The following is a 17,964-nucleotide window of genomic DNA, read 5'->3' on the forward strand; positions in this document are numbered from 1 at the left end:
CTACGAAAACGGAAAACTGTCTCGTCTGAGGAAGGTAGCGGAAAAGTGTCCTGTCTTGTCTCGAAACATATATCTCTTTCAATTCGAAGAGCTATTACTACGAAAACTCTGTCTTGTCTCGAAAAGGTGGCGTGAAAGTGTCTCATCTTGCCTCGAAATCTATATTTGTTTCAATTCAAAGAGCTCTCTAATATAGTATTCACGTTTGGAGCAGTTTCTGCAAGACAAACCCTCATAAAATCATAACTATTAGATGGCAGATGTCCATATTATTATTAATATTCATATTTATTTCTGGTGATGTTTACTTTTTCATTCACAAATCTTGCTCCCATATTTCATGTGTATTTATTATCTTACTTATTTCAATCTGAAATCGAAATAAATGTTGGATGCTAAAGCCATGGGACGTTAACCTTTAATACTTTTCATTTTACGCATTTTAAAATTTATTGCTTATCATGAAATTAACGACTGTTGAATCTGTAAGAGGCCGTTTAGACGTTATGATAAATCATCAAGGGTAGAGATAAATTTCAGAAATCATAACGTCTAAATTAGTTTATCTCATGATATCTCTCCTGCATATGATACGATGCGATAAGTTCGACATGTTCAACTTATCGCATGCAAGCCAGGTATAGCCCCCCGTAGAGAAACAAAGGAATGAATAGGTCACCGCTTCCAACCCTCCTTGGCTGCCAGCTTCTTGGAAGGAAAGCGGGAAATATCTGGTTAAAAACAGGTTTTGCTAAGAATTTGCTTATACCTGTCGTCCAGTGGTTTGTTCTGTTGACAAAAAGGAAAGAAATATCTTTTCCCCGGTTTCTGTTTATGAAATGCGAGGAGACTTCCAAACTACGAAAGCTACAACAAATTAACCGCTTCAATTTGGTTTGCTTTGATATCTGAAGTTTAACCTCGGCTAAAGCAAAGGTAGATCCATAGTTTAAAATGAGATAAAACCGACTAGCACCGGGAATTGAAACCTGGACCACATACATCAGAAGCGACACGTCCTTGATTGAAACCCTTTTCATGTCTTCGAAACAAGTCATTATAACCAACCAGAGATGGCCAACACATCAACCATGGTCTCTAGCCTACCGGCAATCGTGAGAGGTAGCCCGCGGTGGTCTGTGTCACACTATCTGCATCAATCAGTCTCGATGGACTGATTTCTAGTTTCTGATAACAAATGAACGTTTCTGAGAAAATAAAAATGAATTAATTAGGTTTTTTTAAAAAAATATTTAATCTTAATTTTATTGTTCGTATTTACTTCTTCTTTACTGTCCATCACGTCCTCATTATTAATCTATATTTTGATTAGTAGATCACTAGAGAATTCGGAAATGAGAAGTAGCCCTCAAACCTTAGAAAGCCTAGCCACCCCTGTTGTAAACCTATTCAATATTGTTTTATTTTCGGTTCTTACTCTGGTTTGTCAATCAAGCGCTTTAGTGCTTATCTCATGTTATTATAATCAATTTCGAATTCCAAAATTGTATATAGATACTTCATAATTAAAATTTCGAATTTTGAATTTATGTATAGTTATTTCATACTTACTTTACTTCTATATAAATTGTATTTTATTTTAAATATTGTATTAAAATATTTGAACCAAAAGTCACCGCGTTAACCATTATGTTAGTCGGGTTAATCTTCTCCCTAGAACTTCTAAGATTATATGTAATAACATTATATAATATACTGTTCCATAATTCATGCAATTTCATGTCATAATATATATATATAGATATAGATAGATAGATAGATATAGATATAGATATATAGATATATATACAATGATTAAATGAGCGCATACAGTAAATTAGAAATTTTATAATGTAAAATTCAATTAAATAACAATGTACTTGTAATTATAAACCATCATTATATCCACCTGCCATTTCGTCCTCTGCCAAGATGTCCACTGGCCACTTCCTCCATTAGTTTGGGCTGAAATATTTCCTGCTCTTTTGACCACTCTCAATAATATGTTCTTCTGTTATTTTCTGTGTAAATGATAAGAAGTGACCTAGAAGAGGCCCTGATACCGTATGGTATGGTCAAATTAAGAAGCACTGAGGAATGATTTGAAAGAGGGTTGCCCAAGATGGAATGTTCTGGAGAAATGTTGAAAGATCTTTATCAAACATTGGATTGACAACGGTTGTAAATAATAATTATTATGATTTTATATAATATTTTTGATTCCCCAGATAATACAGATAATTCAAATTAAACAGAGTTGTTAGATTGATTTTCCATCTAGTATAAAATAACTTATAAATAAAAATTTATTGCAATTGCTTATAGCCTACCCAATTTGCAAATATATTACAGTGCAGTGTCTTCTAAACGACCCCCCCCCCCTTCCAAGTTGTAGAATTCCTCTAAAGATTTTTGAAAATACCTGCAACAAAAGTCATGAATATCCCCTAGAGTGTTAGATTCTCCTCAAAATTAACAGAATTAGATAAAACACTGCTGGTGGTTATTTTACAACTTTATCTCACAACGCTTGAAGAGCTTTACATAGTTCATAGTTCATAGAAATGAATAGTCATAGTTCATTTCTATGCTCAAAGTTAATGTTCTAATTTGCAGTTATTCATTGAGAAACTAATACTGCAAAATTCTAAACTTCGGAAATGAAAAATCAAGTAAAATGTTTTGTTTTAAATAGATTATATCTATATCTATCTACATTATAACTCACAGCATTATTAATCTAATTAATGCGCTTATCGTAGCTCCAGTACTCGGTTGCAGGAGCGTAAATAAGGGGTTCGCGGACCCCGCATTGTGGGGGGCCCACACCATCAGGGAGCTCAAAATTGTGAAGTGGGACGTAGAGAAGGGGTCCCACTCCACGCTGTCTACGGGAGAGCCCAAGCTTTTAGACGCCACTGTTCAGTTGTGCCATTTGTTTGTATGGCTGGAGAAATCAAATTTATGTCAAGATAAATTTGACTTCCAGTCCTGGTTTTGGAGAGTCGCTTGAGTAATCAATCACATTGAAATTAAGATCAATGTACTAAATACTATGAGGTCAATTCGGAAAAGGACTGCCGTTTGATATCAATGGCACACACTCGCAGATACAAAATGATTATTATACACATGGGAAAAATATCACATTACATTACTTTTCAACATATTCACCATTCAAATTGAGGCACTTGTCATAACGTTTTATAAGGTTTGAATTCCTTCTTTAAAAAAAAAAAAAAAAAAAAGTGACAACGTTCTTTCACAGCGTGAAGCTTAGGGTTATTGCCATATATATAGTATGATTTGTGTCTTATTCTGTAGCTCATTGGGTCCGTGCAAATTCCCATTCCCGCGACCAGTATTCGAGTTTTCGTTTTACTACTTTTTTATTTTTATATTTTCATCGATCAGATAGGACTCCAGTAAAGAGGAAAATATTGTTACAGTTAAAGGTGTGATTCGATATTCTGCTAGTATTTATTTATATATTTATTGTCAAGCGAACAAAATGAAGTAGAATTTTACAAGCGTAAAACTGTTCTAGATTTTACTATTAATAAGTTTACAACTCAAAAATAAATTGAATGCTCTTCAATTATAGTCCATAATTAGCTATGGTCAAGAAGATGGATTTAAGTTGTTTTGTGTGTGGTCCGCACATTGGCATCCATCATCTTTAATTCTGGAACTAAATATAACTAATTTTATTTTTCGTTTAGAAATAAAATAGTCACCTTTAGCTCTGAACGAAACAGAGAGCATAGTGCAAAAGGTCACTATGGCATTACATTTCGTTATGTAAAGAAATGAAAAAAAAGTACATTTATACTTGAAAATGTCGAAGATAATTAGACAAATATTATGAACAATTCTATAATGGAATTAAGCAATAATTTATAATAAAATAAAACTGCAATGAAATGCAGGTGATATGAAGTTAACAAAAATGTTTGCCCCTATATGCTGAAATACAAGTTTCTTGATCAGATAGGGAAACTTCGCCTTGAAATATACACCATGAATTTGATTCTCGATAGAATCTGAAATATGTTAAGATCATGGGATTATTTATCGTAGGATCATAGTTTATACTTCATTTTCTTCAGCACAGTGGCGGATCGAAGGAGGCAGGGTGCGAATTACCGGGGGGTGAGGGGATTTTCCCCCTCAATCACATTTTGTTTTTCCCCCCAAAGAAGTCAGCTGAAGTATCCCCACCGGGGATGCTCGCTTTCCCCCTCAAACTATGCTTAGTATAACTCCAAATTTCACTGATTTTTGTTATTTCTTGTAAATTTAATCTTCTAGCTGTATTTCGAAATGATCGATGTAAACTGTTCAGTTTTGGTCATTTCTACTTACCACCTAATTACCCACTATTTTCAACGTTGTTTAGTAGAACTATATTATTATGACTATGGTTGTTACTTGCAACTGTACCTTTGTACCCTTCAGTTCGTCATCGTTTGTGAATTTGAATGTACTAATTGCGCATAACAAAGCCACATATAGATTTATAAATGTTCTTAGCGGTTGGCCAAGAAGAAGTAAACAAATAGCTTCTTCTACCATACTTGGCGAAGTTCGGATATGTCATATTCATCCTCTATATTTGTATCGATTGTCATCTTATTTTAATTTTTGTTATAACATGTTATTTCATTTTCCAGTGTACTCTTTGTTAGCACATGGTCTTCATTCCCTAGTAGGTTGTGTGTATGCAACTCAAAAGTTGCATTTAATTTGTGATAATTGGCATAATAATCACTGCTTTTACAGTTTACGGAAATGAACTTTTGAAACTATACTCAAAATCTGAGATATAAGTATTCTCTCGTAAGTATATGTTAACGTACACGCTGGGGGATACGCTCGTAGTGAGCAGACATGTTAATGATGGTGATTTTTAGGTGAATAAGCGAATAATTCAAGATTTGTTTCAGCATTTCTTAATACGACTGGTTCTCCGTGTCATTGTCCGTGTCTGTATAAGCATTTCAACTGGAGCGTTTTTTTTTTTTTTTTTTTTTTTTAAGTTAACCCTTCATTTTTCCATCTTTTCGCTGTACATTTTGCTGTCCACGCTAATAATGTTATCTGAAAAACTTCAATGTTTTACTTTATTTGAGTAACGTAGCCCATAGTGAATCAACTCATCTTCAACCTAACAGTAAAGTAATTTTTAAGTGTTGACTTTCTGTGCCCATCACGGAATCGATATTTGGAGAAAAAAAAAGTCGTGATGAGCACAGCTTTAGCTGGAAGTAGAAGCACAAGCTCGAAATTTGAATTGAGAGATTTTAAATATTTGGCCTTCGATTTGACCTTGATGTGAGAAATCGGGACCAGCAACAATCCATTTATTTGATAGGCTAATATCTAGATTTTCTTAAAAAAAAAAAAATGTCCGGTTTAATGATAATTTTAGTGGTTTTCACAAGACTGAAGTAGATTTCTTTTCGCAACCTGTATGTATTAATGCAAAGTGGAAGCTTTCAATATGAGTGGAAAAATTAACATATGCTTGTGATCATGGCTATCGCTCGAGCCGAATTATTAACTAAATAAACCTTAGAGAGCTACGGGGACAAGAGTGAGTACAACATTAAAACACGTTCAGAAAGGTTTAGTGGGGTGTGTGTATGTCAGACAATATATATGTGCATAGTTATTGTCGGTAGACTTATTAAATTAATAAATCTCTTATTTATTACAGATGTCACTCACACACACACACAGATATATATATATATATATATATATATATATATGGGTGGTAGGGCATTTATTGTCTCATTTTGAAATTTGAACCTTCAGACTATGTCCTTTGGCCTAATTTTATCTCCCCCGAATATAGATTATTTAATTCGCACACTGGAAGGAGGGGCTATAGGGGCTCTAGCCCAGCCTTGACGCTCAGGTATACACTGGATAAAATGGGGTTCAATTCTGATTTACACTGGATAAAGCTACAACTACGATTTAGTCCCTTTCTTTATCATATCCTGGATCCGCCACTGATAGAGCATCATTTTCAACAGTACCACTCATTTGTCCGTATTATACACCAGAAACTGTAAAAAATCGAGGAAAACCGGGAGATTTTTCGATTTTTTCGAAATTATTGCGTCCTTCTGGCCCGGGCTTGGGTTCAGGTAGGGATATGTTTTTTTCTTTTTTGTATCTTGAAAATTAAGGTCGGGAAAAAAATTTTGCAAGATATATATATATATATATATATATATATATATATATATATATATATAATATACTGTTCCATAATTCATGCAATTTTCTACAGCACTGGGAGAATATGAAGTTTTCACACTATTAATGTAAAATTTGGCACTCTTATTGAGAAATATCTTAATTTTTTGAATTTCTAAAGGAAATAAGAGAAAATTTCTGTTTAGCCCCCCTTTTGAGGGTGTAAACACAAAAGTTCATTTTCCTTATGGGAGATTCAATGTTAAATTTTGGAAGCAGTTTTCTCCAATAATTATTCGTAAAGATTTTGGGGCAAATGAATTGTATTTGTTACAAAATGCAAAAACACTCATTAACAAAGCTAATAAAGCTGTCTCAAACATTATTTTGGGAAGGCCCCCTTTTGGGGGCAAGGGGCGTAAAAAGGTGGTAGGTAATGTGTTACCAAAATCCCAAAATTTATTTTCGGTGTGCCAGTAAGCGTCAGGTTAATCACGAATGACACATAATTAATGCTCCAATTCTCCTTGCATGTGCCAGGGACTTATATGGGGCTATAGCCCCCTCTCAAAAATATAAAAAAAACCTCCATAAATATCCTTAGTAGGGACATACGAGAAGAAGGTATTTCTTTGTTAATTAATCAAAAATTTGGCGGCATTGTAGCAAAAAAAAAGTATGCGTTTATGAAATCTGGAATGTTATTTTGATAACGCACCATCTTAGGGGGGCAGAGGGGGCGAAGTATATTTTGGTGGATTTTTATAAAAATTTCAAATTTTATTTTGGAAATTTCAGGAAGCGTTAGATTAATCACAAATGATACAAAATTAATATTCCGATGCTTTTTGCATGTACCAGTGACTGATATTGGGCTACAGCCACCCTTTCAAAATTCATGTAATTTACGATAAATATTCTTCGCAGGTCTTAGGGGGGCACAGGGGGTGAATCAACAGATGATGGATCTTTATAACAATTCAAAAGTTTGTTCCGGAAATTTCAGTAAGCTTCAGATTATTCACAAATGTCACAGAATTAATATTCCAATGCTCCTTACATGTGCCAGTGACTTATATGGGGCTATAGCCCCCTTTTAAAAATAAAAAAATCACCATAAATATCCTTAGTAGGGACATACGAGAAGAAGGTATTTCTTTGTTAATTAATCAAAAATTTGGCGGCATTGTAGCAAAAAAAGTATGCGTTTATGAAATCTGGAATGTTATTTTGATAACGCACCATCTTAGGGGGGCAGAGGGGGCGAAGCATATTTTGGTGGATCTTTATAAAAATTTCAAATTTTATTTTGGAAATTTCAGGGAGCGTTAGATTAATCACAAATGATACAAAATTAATATTCCGATGCTTTTTGCATGTACCAGTGACTGATATTGGGCTACAGCCACCCTTTCAAAATTCATGTAATTTACGATAAATATTCTTCGCAGGGACGTACGGAAAGAAGGTAAATATGCTTTACAATTAATGTGGAATTTGTCATTATTGTAGAAGAATGTTTTGATTTTTTTTTAAATCTTGAATTTAGTGTAAATGAATATCGTCTGTCAGTGTACCAGATTGAGGATATAACTTTGTTGTTTTGTCATCACCGGAATATAATCAAAGATTTTTGCGTTTTTATAAAACAAATTGGACTCTTTTTATAGCATAAAATCACACATACAAGTTACCTGTATATTTTCTGCCCACTTCAGCAAACCAACTCGAACACAAAATGACAATGGAAAATGCCGCGGGTATCACGAACGAAAAAATCTTAATGAGAAGTAATATTTTAAAAGTTAAAAGTGTAATAGGTGACCTTTTAAGTTTCAATAATGTTTTCTTTATTCATAAAAAAAAAAACATATATTTTCCCTACTTCTTCCACAATAACTGTATGATCCCGCTTTCCACGCAGTAGCTTACTCGTATACTGCACTTGTAAGCACGTCAGGAAATCGTATACTACGGACACATGGTTCTTATAACCGTGTTTCTCTTTTCAATTTTTGGCTTTATCATTTCAAGTAATTCTTCAAATAATTTATCCGGCATTCTAAAATAGTTCGTGTACATTATACTGTCTTCAGTCCTGATTACCTGTACGAGGTTAGCATGAATCCCATGTCCGTATCGTCTTCTAATCCAATCTTTTACCCAGACTTTTCGTTTTCTTTTCTTTTTTAAACATAAATACAATGATACAATTACCACAGACGTGATAAAACTAAAAGTTGCAGCATCCCTGTCTTCCATTCCAAGGTCTTTATCTCACTACGGCGGGAAAAAATTAGGGAGAAACAGGAATTGTCTTTTTCTGACTGACGCGGTGCTCACACATACACACACACACACACACACACACTCACAAACAGCGTGGTCATCTTTTGTTTGTCTAGGAGACACTCAAAGTTTCTGAAGTAGTTCGCATAATCTCCGAAAGATGTCAGACCCTATAGACCATGTGCTAGAGATATCTACGGAAAATATCGCTGTGTGTAAATAGAAAATATCTCACCTGCATATGATAAAAAAATCTCTACCCTTGATGATTTATCATAACGTCTAAAAAGGGCCTAAGGCAGAAAGCGCTACTCTGCCGAAAAGAGAACTCTTTGCCATTCCATCTTCCGGCAGCAGTAGCGCCAGTTTGGTGCCGCCTATCTCATTTCATTTTTCGTGGAACTCTCTCTGTGTCAAAAAGAATTGTGCGATCTTGTTTAAAGGTCGTTCACCCGAACTATAGCAACACTTGTCAGTAGGTTTCGTTCCATCATAATCAAGAACTTCAGCCAAGCTATTAAAAAAAGAAAGAAAAAAAAATCAATTGATACGAAGTAAATACTTTTTTCTCACGCCAATACATGGACCAGGGCTGCACCCATGGGGGTCCACCGGGTTCGGAGCCCCCGAAATTTCGTAACTCAATATACATTTGTACATTTTCTCAATAAAACTATACTTGTTTAACAGGGAAATTATTGATGTAGCATGAAATTTTTGTCTTACTTGTCATCTGTACTGGGGACACCACAGTCGAGTGGATACAGCGTTGGATTCTATTCCTGTCCAGTACTTCTCCAATTTTCGGCATTCACCTAGCGTTGTGAGGCAAAACTGGGGAGTCTCCTGAATAAAAGACGTGACGACCACTAGGTCTAGAGAGCGATAGGGCCACACGGCGCACTGATTACGCGTTCGTCGCTAGATTGGACGTAGTTCCACCCAGTGTTTCTTTCAGAAACAATGTTCCGGGGAACATACTTAGTATTCCGAGAGGACACTGCTGGTACTTTTCTATTTATTATTATATTAGACGTATTATATCGGTCTCCTCCGGGGGGGGGGGGTAATCTGAGAGCTCCTAGGGGACAGTGCCCCCTCCAAAAAAAACATGTCTGGAAGAAACATTTCTCCAGTCGCTAACAGATGGCGTGGAGCGGCTCAAGCTCACAAATCGGGGCGTCAGACCAAGTAGTTTGGTTTGGTTTCATCTGTACACATTTTTTTTTATGTAGTTCTATCATTTTTTTCTGAAAATATAGATGGAAATATTTTACAATTATCTACTTATCGTCTTTTCGGGTGCAGAATAATACCCGTTCAATACTACATAGATTTAATGGCTTGTAGTATTGCCCCCTTCCAAAGCTTGGACCCCTCCAACAAAAGATTCTGGGGCCCACTTGACATAAACGTAAGTAGAAGGGAGGCCGAGAAAGCCAGACACCTTTAAAACACTGTTAGTTTCCCCCAAAAGTTCTTATTAGATGGAAGTCTATCATAGTTTATGTAAAGCGATTTTGTGTTGCATTTGTATTTTATGTATTTAATAGTGACTACTTCGCTCCCTTCCTCCATTTTTTTTTTCATTCTGAATCTGACTTACTACATTCTAATAACGGGTGTAGACACTCTCAAATTTCACCTTTTAAATCCAGAGGTAAAACATAAAATAGGCGGCGAAGAGAGTTGCTATTAAGTTGGTAAGCATAGCAATGGCTTTTTAGAGCCGATTTCACTACTTCTTCATTGATGTAGCTCATTCATTGCTTCACGAAGCTATGTCAACAGTTAAATTTTTATGTTCTCACCGAGAATTGAATTCAGACCACAAAAACCACCATATCCGTATTACGAAACCAAGAAACCTCAGTCATATAATTCTACACAATCAGGTTAATAGTTGCTAGATACACTGCCTCCGACCCGACGTTAAGGGCTAACGATCAGGCAATTAGTACACGAAACGAAGTGTTGAGGAGAGTGTATAAAGGTTCGGATTATTATATTATTTAAGCACTTTGAACATGCTATCTGGCTCACTTTGTACGAGGATAAGTTAAATATTATCCTCAATGTAGCTCACTTTTCTTACTGACTCCTGTCCTCGTTTATTTTATTGTTATTCTGTTGTAGTCGTGCTATGAAAGTTTGGTCCTAATTCCTCCATTTTTCTTCCTTTTGTTGCACATAGATCATGGCCGCTCCATTAAAACTTTGCACCAAAGAGGAACGTGAGTTTATGAAACCCAAGTCTGTTGTGGATGGTTTCGTACACAGAACCATGACTAATTTCCAGACTTCACTAATAGTCACTCGTTTGTCTAACAGAACCATGTCACGTGCACGCTTAATGTTGTCATCATTTGTGGCCCTAGATGGTCGTCTGGTTCCTTTCTCGTGCATAACACGTGTGCGATCATTTTTGAGGTTTTTAATCAATTCGTAAACACTGTTCCCGTATTGTGCCGAAAGTCTTTGATGGATTGCGGCCCCTGATACATCTTCCAACCTCTAAAACCGGATCACTGCTCATTGTTCCTCATTGATGCAAACTTCTAATGGAGCGGCTATGATCTATCTGCAACAAAAGGAAGACAAATGGAGGAATTAGGATCAAACTTTCATAGCATGACCAGTGACCATTACAGCATAACAATAAAATAAACTAGGACAGAGGTCTGTATGAACAATGTAAGAAAATGTACGGTATAGCTACATTGCGGGCAATTTTTGACTGGCCCTCGTATACACTTTTTATATTCTTCATTGTCTTTAAGTTATTCGTTAAAAGAAACAAATTAAAAAAAAGTTTCGGGGAGCGTAACGAAAAGACTTGACATCCTTTCAGCTATACTGTCAGGTTTAAAAGGAGAATGATAAATTTAAAGATAAATACCATAGAGTTAGTGGAATGAAAATAGTCGAGGGACTGAAGACTTGAAAAACTCTCGGTTAACTCATATGACATGACCACGAGTCTTTTTCACTAGAGGTTAGTTCTCTACTTTTGATCCTCCACGAATTAATTTTTGCAAAGCATGTAACGACAAAACACCTACTAATTCTGTATTATTATTTTTTTCCTCTAGATTCGAGACTCCAGAAGAAAAGGTACGATGCCATCTAAAGGAAAACCTACGTTGGAGATTTATAGACCTCCAAGTAAGTGTTGCACAATCCAATATCGCTCTTCTTTTACTAGTTGTATTAAGAATGGATATAATAGGCAAACTATGTAGCTATGCATAAATAAGGAAATTGCATTCGGTTTAAGTATTCTAGAATTTTAAATTTTAAGAAAAGAAATTGTTTTTACATGTTTTCTTGTCATTTGGGCACTGAGCTGCTCTCTCACAGTCTTACGACTAGGCGCTTCTTTTAGGTGCCCCTCAGAGGTGTCCGTAAGGGGGGAGGATAACACAAAATACAGTATTGAAATTTTAGTGAGGGGAGGCAGAAAAATTAAAAAAAACAAAAACAAACCAATTAGGGTTACTTTAGTTAGGGCTGTATCATGAGAAAGCGTTATTGGAGTTTAGAACTATTGAGAAAGTTTGAAAGTAGATATTGCATCTATGAGAAAACATCATTAGAATTGGGAGGAAGTCGACATGGTCTTGGAGGGTGATACCCAAGGACGCCGATCCTGGGGGGCCCGGGCCCCCCAAAGCTCATGTACCCCCTGTATTGTATTTATGAATATACAATATTTGGCATAATTTGAGTGCAATTTGTCTTAAAATCCTCATATATATACCTTCTGCATTTGAATGGGCTCCCCCAAATTTACAGAGAAATCGGCGTCCTTGGTGATACCCCCGGAAATAAAATGGATTTGCTAGAAACTTCAAAAGCGATTCAGATTCTACTTTAATAGTAATTTCCATACTTCATAACTTCGCTGCTAAGAAAGATTGTAACCAAATCATGCGCACGAAGGATCAGAATCATTTTAAATTAATTGACATATATTATTTTGTTTATAATTTAAAATATATGAAATCGTTACATAAAAATCGTTTTTGCATCTTGTGTTGTTTTACTACAGCTTTTAAAGTTTACACCCATTTATTAAAATCAATATGGTGCAGATTGACAAACTCTCGGCGTTGAAATGGGAATTTTTCCTGTTAAACTGAATGACCACATGAAAGAGGATGTGTAAAATATATATTTGCACAGGCGCGGTACTGTAGACTTCCTTAATATAGGAGAGGTGTGTTTTATCATTGTAAGACGAAAGCTACAATGTGAATCCATTAGTAGTACTGTAGGAAATCGTATTATTACTGGGGTGATGTAAGGGCATACAAATCAAAATTTATTATTTATTTTGCTGAAGATTTCTTTTTCTAATGTCAGAAAATTACAAAATCACATTAGAAGCTTCTTTAAACCAGTATAATAAATTCTCTCATTTTGCTCTATTTTGAAAAAAAAAAAAAAAAACTGTTTTACTATAGCATAATCTCATTTCATCTCCTTGCAGTAACACTTTGCTGCTTCGTTCTTTATCACTAGTAGCGTATAAATTAATTTAAATTGAAACTTTAAACTGTGAACACTAAATCGTAAACATATGAAAGGGGATTATTATACGTACTGGTATATTAAGAAATATTAATGAAAAAGAAATTTAAAGTATTTTCAATTTTTTTGTTTTAAGTATTAAATCCAAAGGTTTTCAACTCAAAAATTTCCTATCACTACCTTGAAATGATGTATTGGTTTGATCCAGAAATTTGGCCTCCAGACACAAATTTTTGTATGTTCAATATTTAATATTTACTCTTTCTTGCTTTTGTGTTCTGTTGATGTCCATTTTTTTAATTAATTAATTGCTGTGCAGATCTAAAGTAGTGCCACATACATATAATAGAGTAGTTTTAAAATACGTTAATATTATGATAGAGTAGAGGGAGTAGCGTAGGGGATGGTAGAGTAGAATAACGTAGATTAGTAATACTTGTTAATTAGGTTACGCTTCGTACGTGTGATGCTTTATTCCTGTAAAGTATGTCGTAAACATAATTTCTTACATACTTCTTTTCCGGTAATAGATTTCTCCGGTGATTTTATCTAGATCGACACATTTACGTGTAGGTTTACTTTCGGCACACCATTCGAAATAGTTACTGAAAAATTATAATTCTTTCACTAATTTCCTTCTTATTCTAAAAGAAAAAAAAGGGCGCGGTGGCTCAGTAGTAGAGCGTTCACCTCCGGTGCTTGGGGTCCCTGGTTCGATCCCAGCTCGCGCCGTGTGGACTTTGTGGTGGACAAACACCGTGCTCGTAGGTTTTCTTGGGGTTCTCCGTTTCCTCCCACTTTCTTCATTCCACCATTTCATTCATTTCTCATTATCACCGTCTCCTTTAGCCTAACCGGCATAACTGTGGGACGTAAAACTAAATATTTCATTTCATTTTTTCGTATTAAAAAAAATGCGCTGGGCGACATGACATTACCCCGTTTGGCATAGATAAAATTCAAGGCGGACGCCAGAAGTAATTTCTGGAAAATTACAATTCTTTTACGATTTGCATATAAATACAGTGTATGGATGTATGGCGTAAAAACAACAGTGCAAAAAATTAAACCAACCTGTGCTAGGTGGCCTCTAAAAGCACGAATGCTATTTAATTGAGTCGGTACAGGGCAAATCTGGCGGGCCCGCGCATTTTAGCGACGATACAAGTTTCAATAACACTTGTCATGGTTTCAGACTAGTAACGCTCCACTTGTAAACGTAAAATACAGCTTCTGTATACTGTGCAGAAATACACCGCCAGTGGAAGATAGTATCGTAAATAGTCATCTTTCATATACACTAGCTTATTTTACCTGTAGAAAAACATTTGTAATGCTTTTACAACAGTAACTCTACACTTGTAAACATAAAATACAGCTGTATTACTTTGTATTTATTTCTGTCGCCTGCAGAAATGTGTCCCTTATAAATATGCGTCTTTTCATGCAAAGTATTGAATTTTACATGTAAAATTTTCAAAATGTAGTGTGCCAAAACTACACCAATACCCTCATTTACTTGTTAGTTTTATTTCTTCCAAAATGTTTCTACTTCCGAATTTTGATTTGGATCATTTTAATATTGAGTATCTACTGTTTTGAATCTGTAATCGTTTGTAAAGTTGTCAGGCTAACCAGTGGCGCACGCAGAATTTCATCAAATGGGTTGAGCTTCCCAAATTTCATTAAATAGGTCAAAGTTCTCAAATTCATATCGTTTGAGATGCTTTCATCTGTTATATTTTGCTCAAAAAGGTTTAAAACTCGAAATGACCCTTTTGTACGCCATTGCAGTAGTACGTAAATTTTCATGAGAGAGTTTTAAGCTCCGAAGTTAATAGCATACGTCATTGTTCTATTGTATAACATGTATAACAAACAATATCAAATGTTGAGAAGTCTATTTTTACAAATTTGAGTATAACGAAGTAACAGTTAAGTCAATTACGCCAAAAGTCAACAAACAACAGGGTAGAAGAAGCAGAAAGTAGCATAGGATTTCGCTTGTAAAATAGTGCTGTTATTTACAATAAATATCTATTTCCATTACCACTGGTAATTTTAGATTTTACCCGGAAGATATTTCGATAAAGGGGGACGGCGAGTGAAAGTAGTAGGTTTACTGCGAAAAATACGGCTTAGCATCATTTACAGCCATGGAGAGAATTCCTGTTTGAGTGTGATAGAGGCCATGGATGGTTATATGAAAAATACTTAAGATAGACGCATCATTTGCGGCCATGTGAAACCATTGGATTCGTTTCTTTATGAATCCACCTGAGTTTGGATTCGGTTTTGTTTTTCTGTAGTAATGTAAAACAGTGGCAGTCTTGCCTTGACGCAATTGACTCGGCAAGTCAGAAATTGAAGTAGTTTTCTATATGGGTTCTAAACTATGAAATTTTATGAATTTCAAAACACATAGGTCTACATATCAGTCTGATTCATTCTGAGCCATTAAATACTCGTTACATAAAATCAACCATTCCCATGTTAAAATCTTAAACACTGGCGCCATTGATTATTCTACACTGTAATTCCCAATGGTGATTCGATGTCTTCCTTTCTGGGACAGCGATTTTTTGAAGACGTTACGCGGATTTGGGGAGTGAGAAGTGCGAGGGCCTTTACTACAGATGGTGATCAGAAAAATGGAAACACCTGAACGAAATTGCAACTTACAGATTAATATGGTGTCGGGCCACCTTTCGCCTTCAGAACAGCCTTGATGCGACGTGGGATGGAGGCATAGAGGTCGTGAATGGTAGCAAGTGGAATTTTACACCATTCCTCGTGCAGGGCATCGGCCAGTTATGGAGGTGGAAATCGTCGCCGGAGTCGTGTTTCCAAGACGGACCACACATGTTCAATTATGTTGAGATCTGGGGATTGGGCGGGCCAGGGGAGGTGTTGAACTTCATTCCGATGTTCCTCAAACCATGCTGCAACAACGCCAGCTGTATGAATGGGTGCATCATCATCCTGGAAGATGGCGTCATTGTCCGGGAACAACATCCGGACCATAGGATGCAAGTGGTCTCCTAAAATTGCGACATAATCGTTGGCAGTGATTCGTCCGTTAAGTGTGACCACAGGACCCAATGAAAACCATGATATGGCGGCCCACAGCATCACCGAGCCGCCGCCATGTTTCACAGTTGGACGGAGACACTGCAGATCATAAGCTTCTTTGGGCGTTCTCCACACATAAACACGGCCCGTGGTTAGGAATAGGGTGAAGGATGACTCATCCGACCATATCACACGTTTCCTGTCCTCAACGGTCCAAGTTGCATGGTCGCGGCACCATTTGCGGCGTGCGAAAGCGTTATGGTTCCTGATGAGCGGTTTGGCCCGTGCAACACGACCCCGTAAGTTCATGTCATGTAATTCGCGGCGGACTGTGATTGTCGAAACAGGGTGGGGGAGGTGCTGATTGAGTTCCTCCGTCACTTGCTCGGCAGTGGCACGACGGTTCTGCGTGACAATGCGCTTTAATACCCGGCGTGACCTGTCACTCATGATTTTCTTCCGCCCACTGTTCCGCTTCCCCAATGTGGTTTTCCCGTGTGTTGTGTAGGCCGTCATCACCTTCGACACTGTCCCACGCTATACACCTAACACAGTAGCCACTGCCGTCACACTCACTCCACATAACCGCACACCAAGAATTTGCCCTGTTTGAAAATCTGAGAGGTCTCCCATTTTACACTACCTCCGTCTGCTGCAGCCACTGGACACTGCTGTTCCACTGCGCCTAACGTAGTATGGAGACCGACCTAACACACCACCACCAGCGGTCCGGCGCTGCGGGCGCCACGACAGCACTGCCAACCCATACATATGACGTGTTGCCAACTACAGATGTTTCCATTTTTCTGATCATCATTTGTATAGTTACCATGCCAGGCAGAAGCGTTATTCAAATAACTTTTGCAATTTTGCAATTCGACAAGCATCACGAATTCTTCCGCACTCCAGTTGAAAACAGTGTTGCCAGTTTAATTATAGCTAGTGTCAAAAGATAATCGTTGGTAAAATCGCCATTGACTAGAAATTTAACCATTCTAGCCTATTTTGTGTTTCGTTAATTTATACAAGCATACATTGGATTCCCTTAAATATAGATCGGGTTGAACTTAATAATCTTCACACATATACAGGGTGTAGCATGAATGCATGGCCAAAAGTGACGAAGGGATTGCGGACATGCAAATAAGTAAAAATGTTCCAATAAACATGGGTCCGATGCCGCTTCGTTTCCGAGATACAGGGTGTTCAAATGTCGAGTCTCTCCAATGGCTCACTATGGGAAAGTGAATGGAAATGTTCAATATTAAAGGAATAACACAATCAACTGGAATTATGCCTGGCTAAATACATTTACACTAACATAGAGAATGAAACTAATCATCATTTAAAGTTATTGGGTTGTCAGTGTTGCCAACCTGGTACTAAGTGTTAAGATTTCAAATAGCACTAGACGTCCACACGTTAGCATATTATTGCTGACATAAAACGTTCCTAAGCATGGGGCAGATTCCACTTCGTTTTCGAAAGACAAGGCCAGTAGCGTACGCAGGAATTTATTTCGGGAGGGGTCCAAACTTAATATGAGGGTATTTTATATTAAAATTCCTGAAATCGCCCCTAAAATTAGGCTTAATTTACACAAAAGTCGAAATTTCGGGAGTCCGAACCCCCAGGACCCACCCCCTGCGTACATTCCTGGACAAAGCGTCCAAGTGTGAAACCAATTAACGGTGCATAATAGGGAACAACGGCTCAAAGATCACAACTCTTGTATGAAAGTGTTATTTTGACATGAGAATACCTTACACATGAGAATAACTTACCTGTGAAGCCACAAAGTAATTAAATATTACGAAGCAGAATCTGTATTATTCCTATAATATTGAACATTTCCATTCA

General features: G+C 36.6%; 1 protein-coding gene across 6 annotated transcripts in view; it reads left to right on the forward strand.

The window, feature by feature from the left end:
- The window catches only part of LOC145680524 (uncharacterized), a 250,580-nt gene that overhangs the window by 186,119 nt on the left and 46,497 nt on the right, over nucleotides 1-17,964 (forward strand). For 4 of the 6 annotated variants that reach the window (XM_081751131.1, XM_081751132.1, XM_081751135.1 and 1 more), the window contains one exon: nucleotides 11,592-11,664. In XM_081751131.1, coding sequence (XP_081607257.1) covers nucleotides 11,592-11,664 — 73 coding nt within the window. Of the gene's footprint in view, nucleotides 1-11,591; nucleotides 11,665-13,070; nucleotides 13,268-17,964 lie in introns of those variants that run through there. The other 2 variants (XM_081751134.1, XM_081751136.1) reach the window with 2 other exon arrangements.

The sequence above is a fragment of the Thermobia domestica genome, chromosome 3, assembly GCF_964235325.1.
Source record: "Thermobia domestica chromosome 3, izTheDome1.hap1.1, whole genome shotgun sequence".
Taxonomy (NCBI): Eukaryota; Metazoa; Arthropoda; class Insecta; order Zygentoma; family Lepismatidae; genus Thermobia; species Thermobia domestica.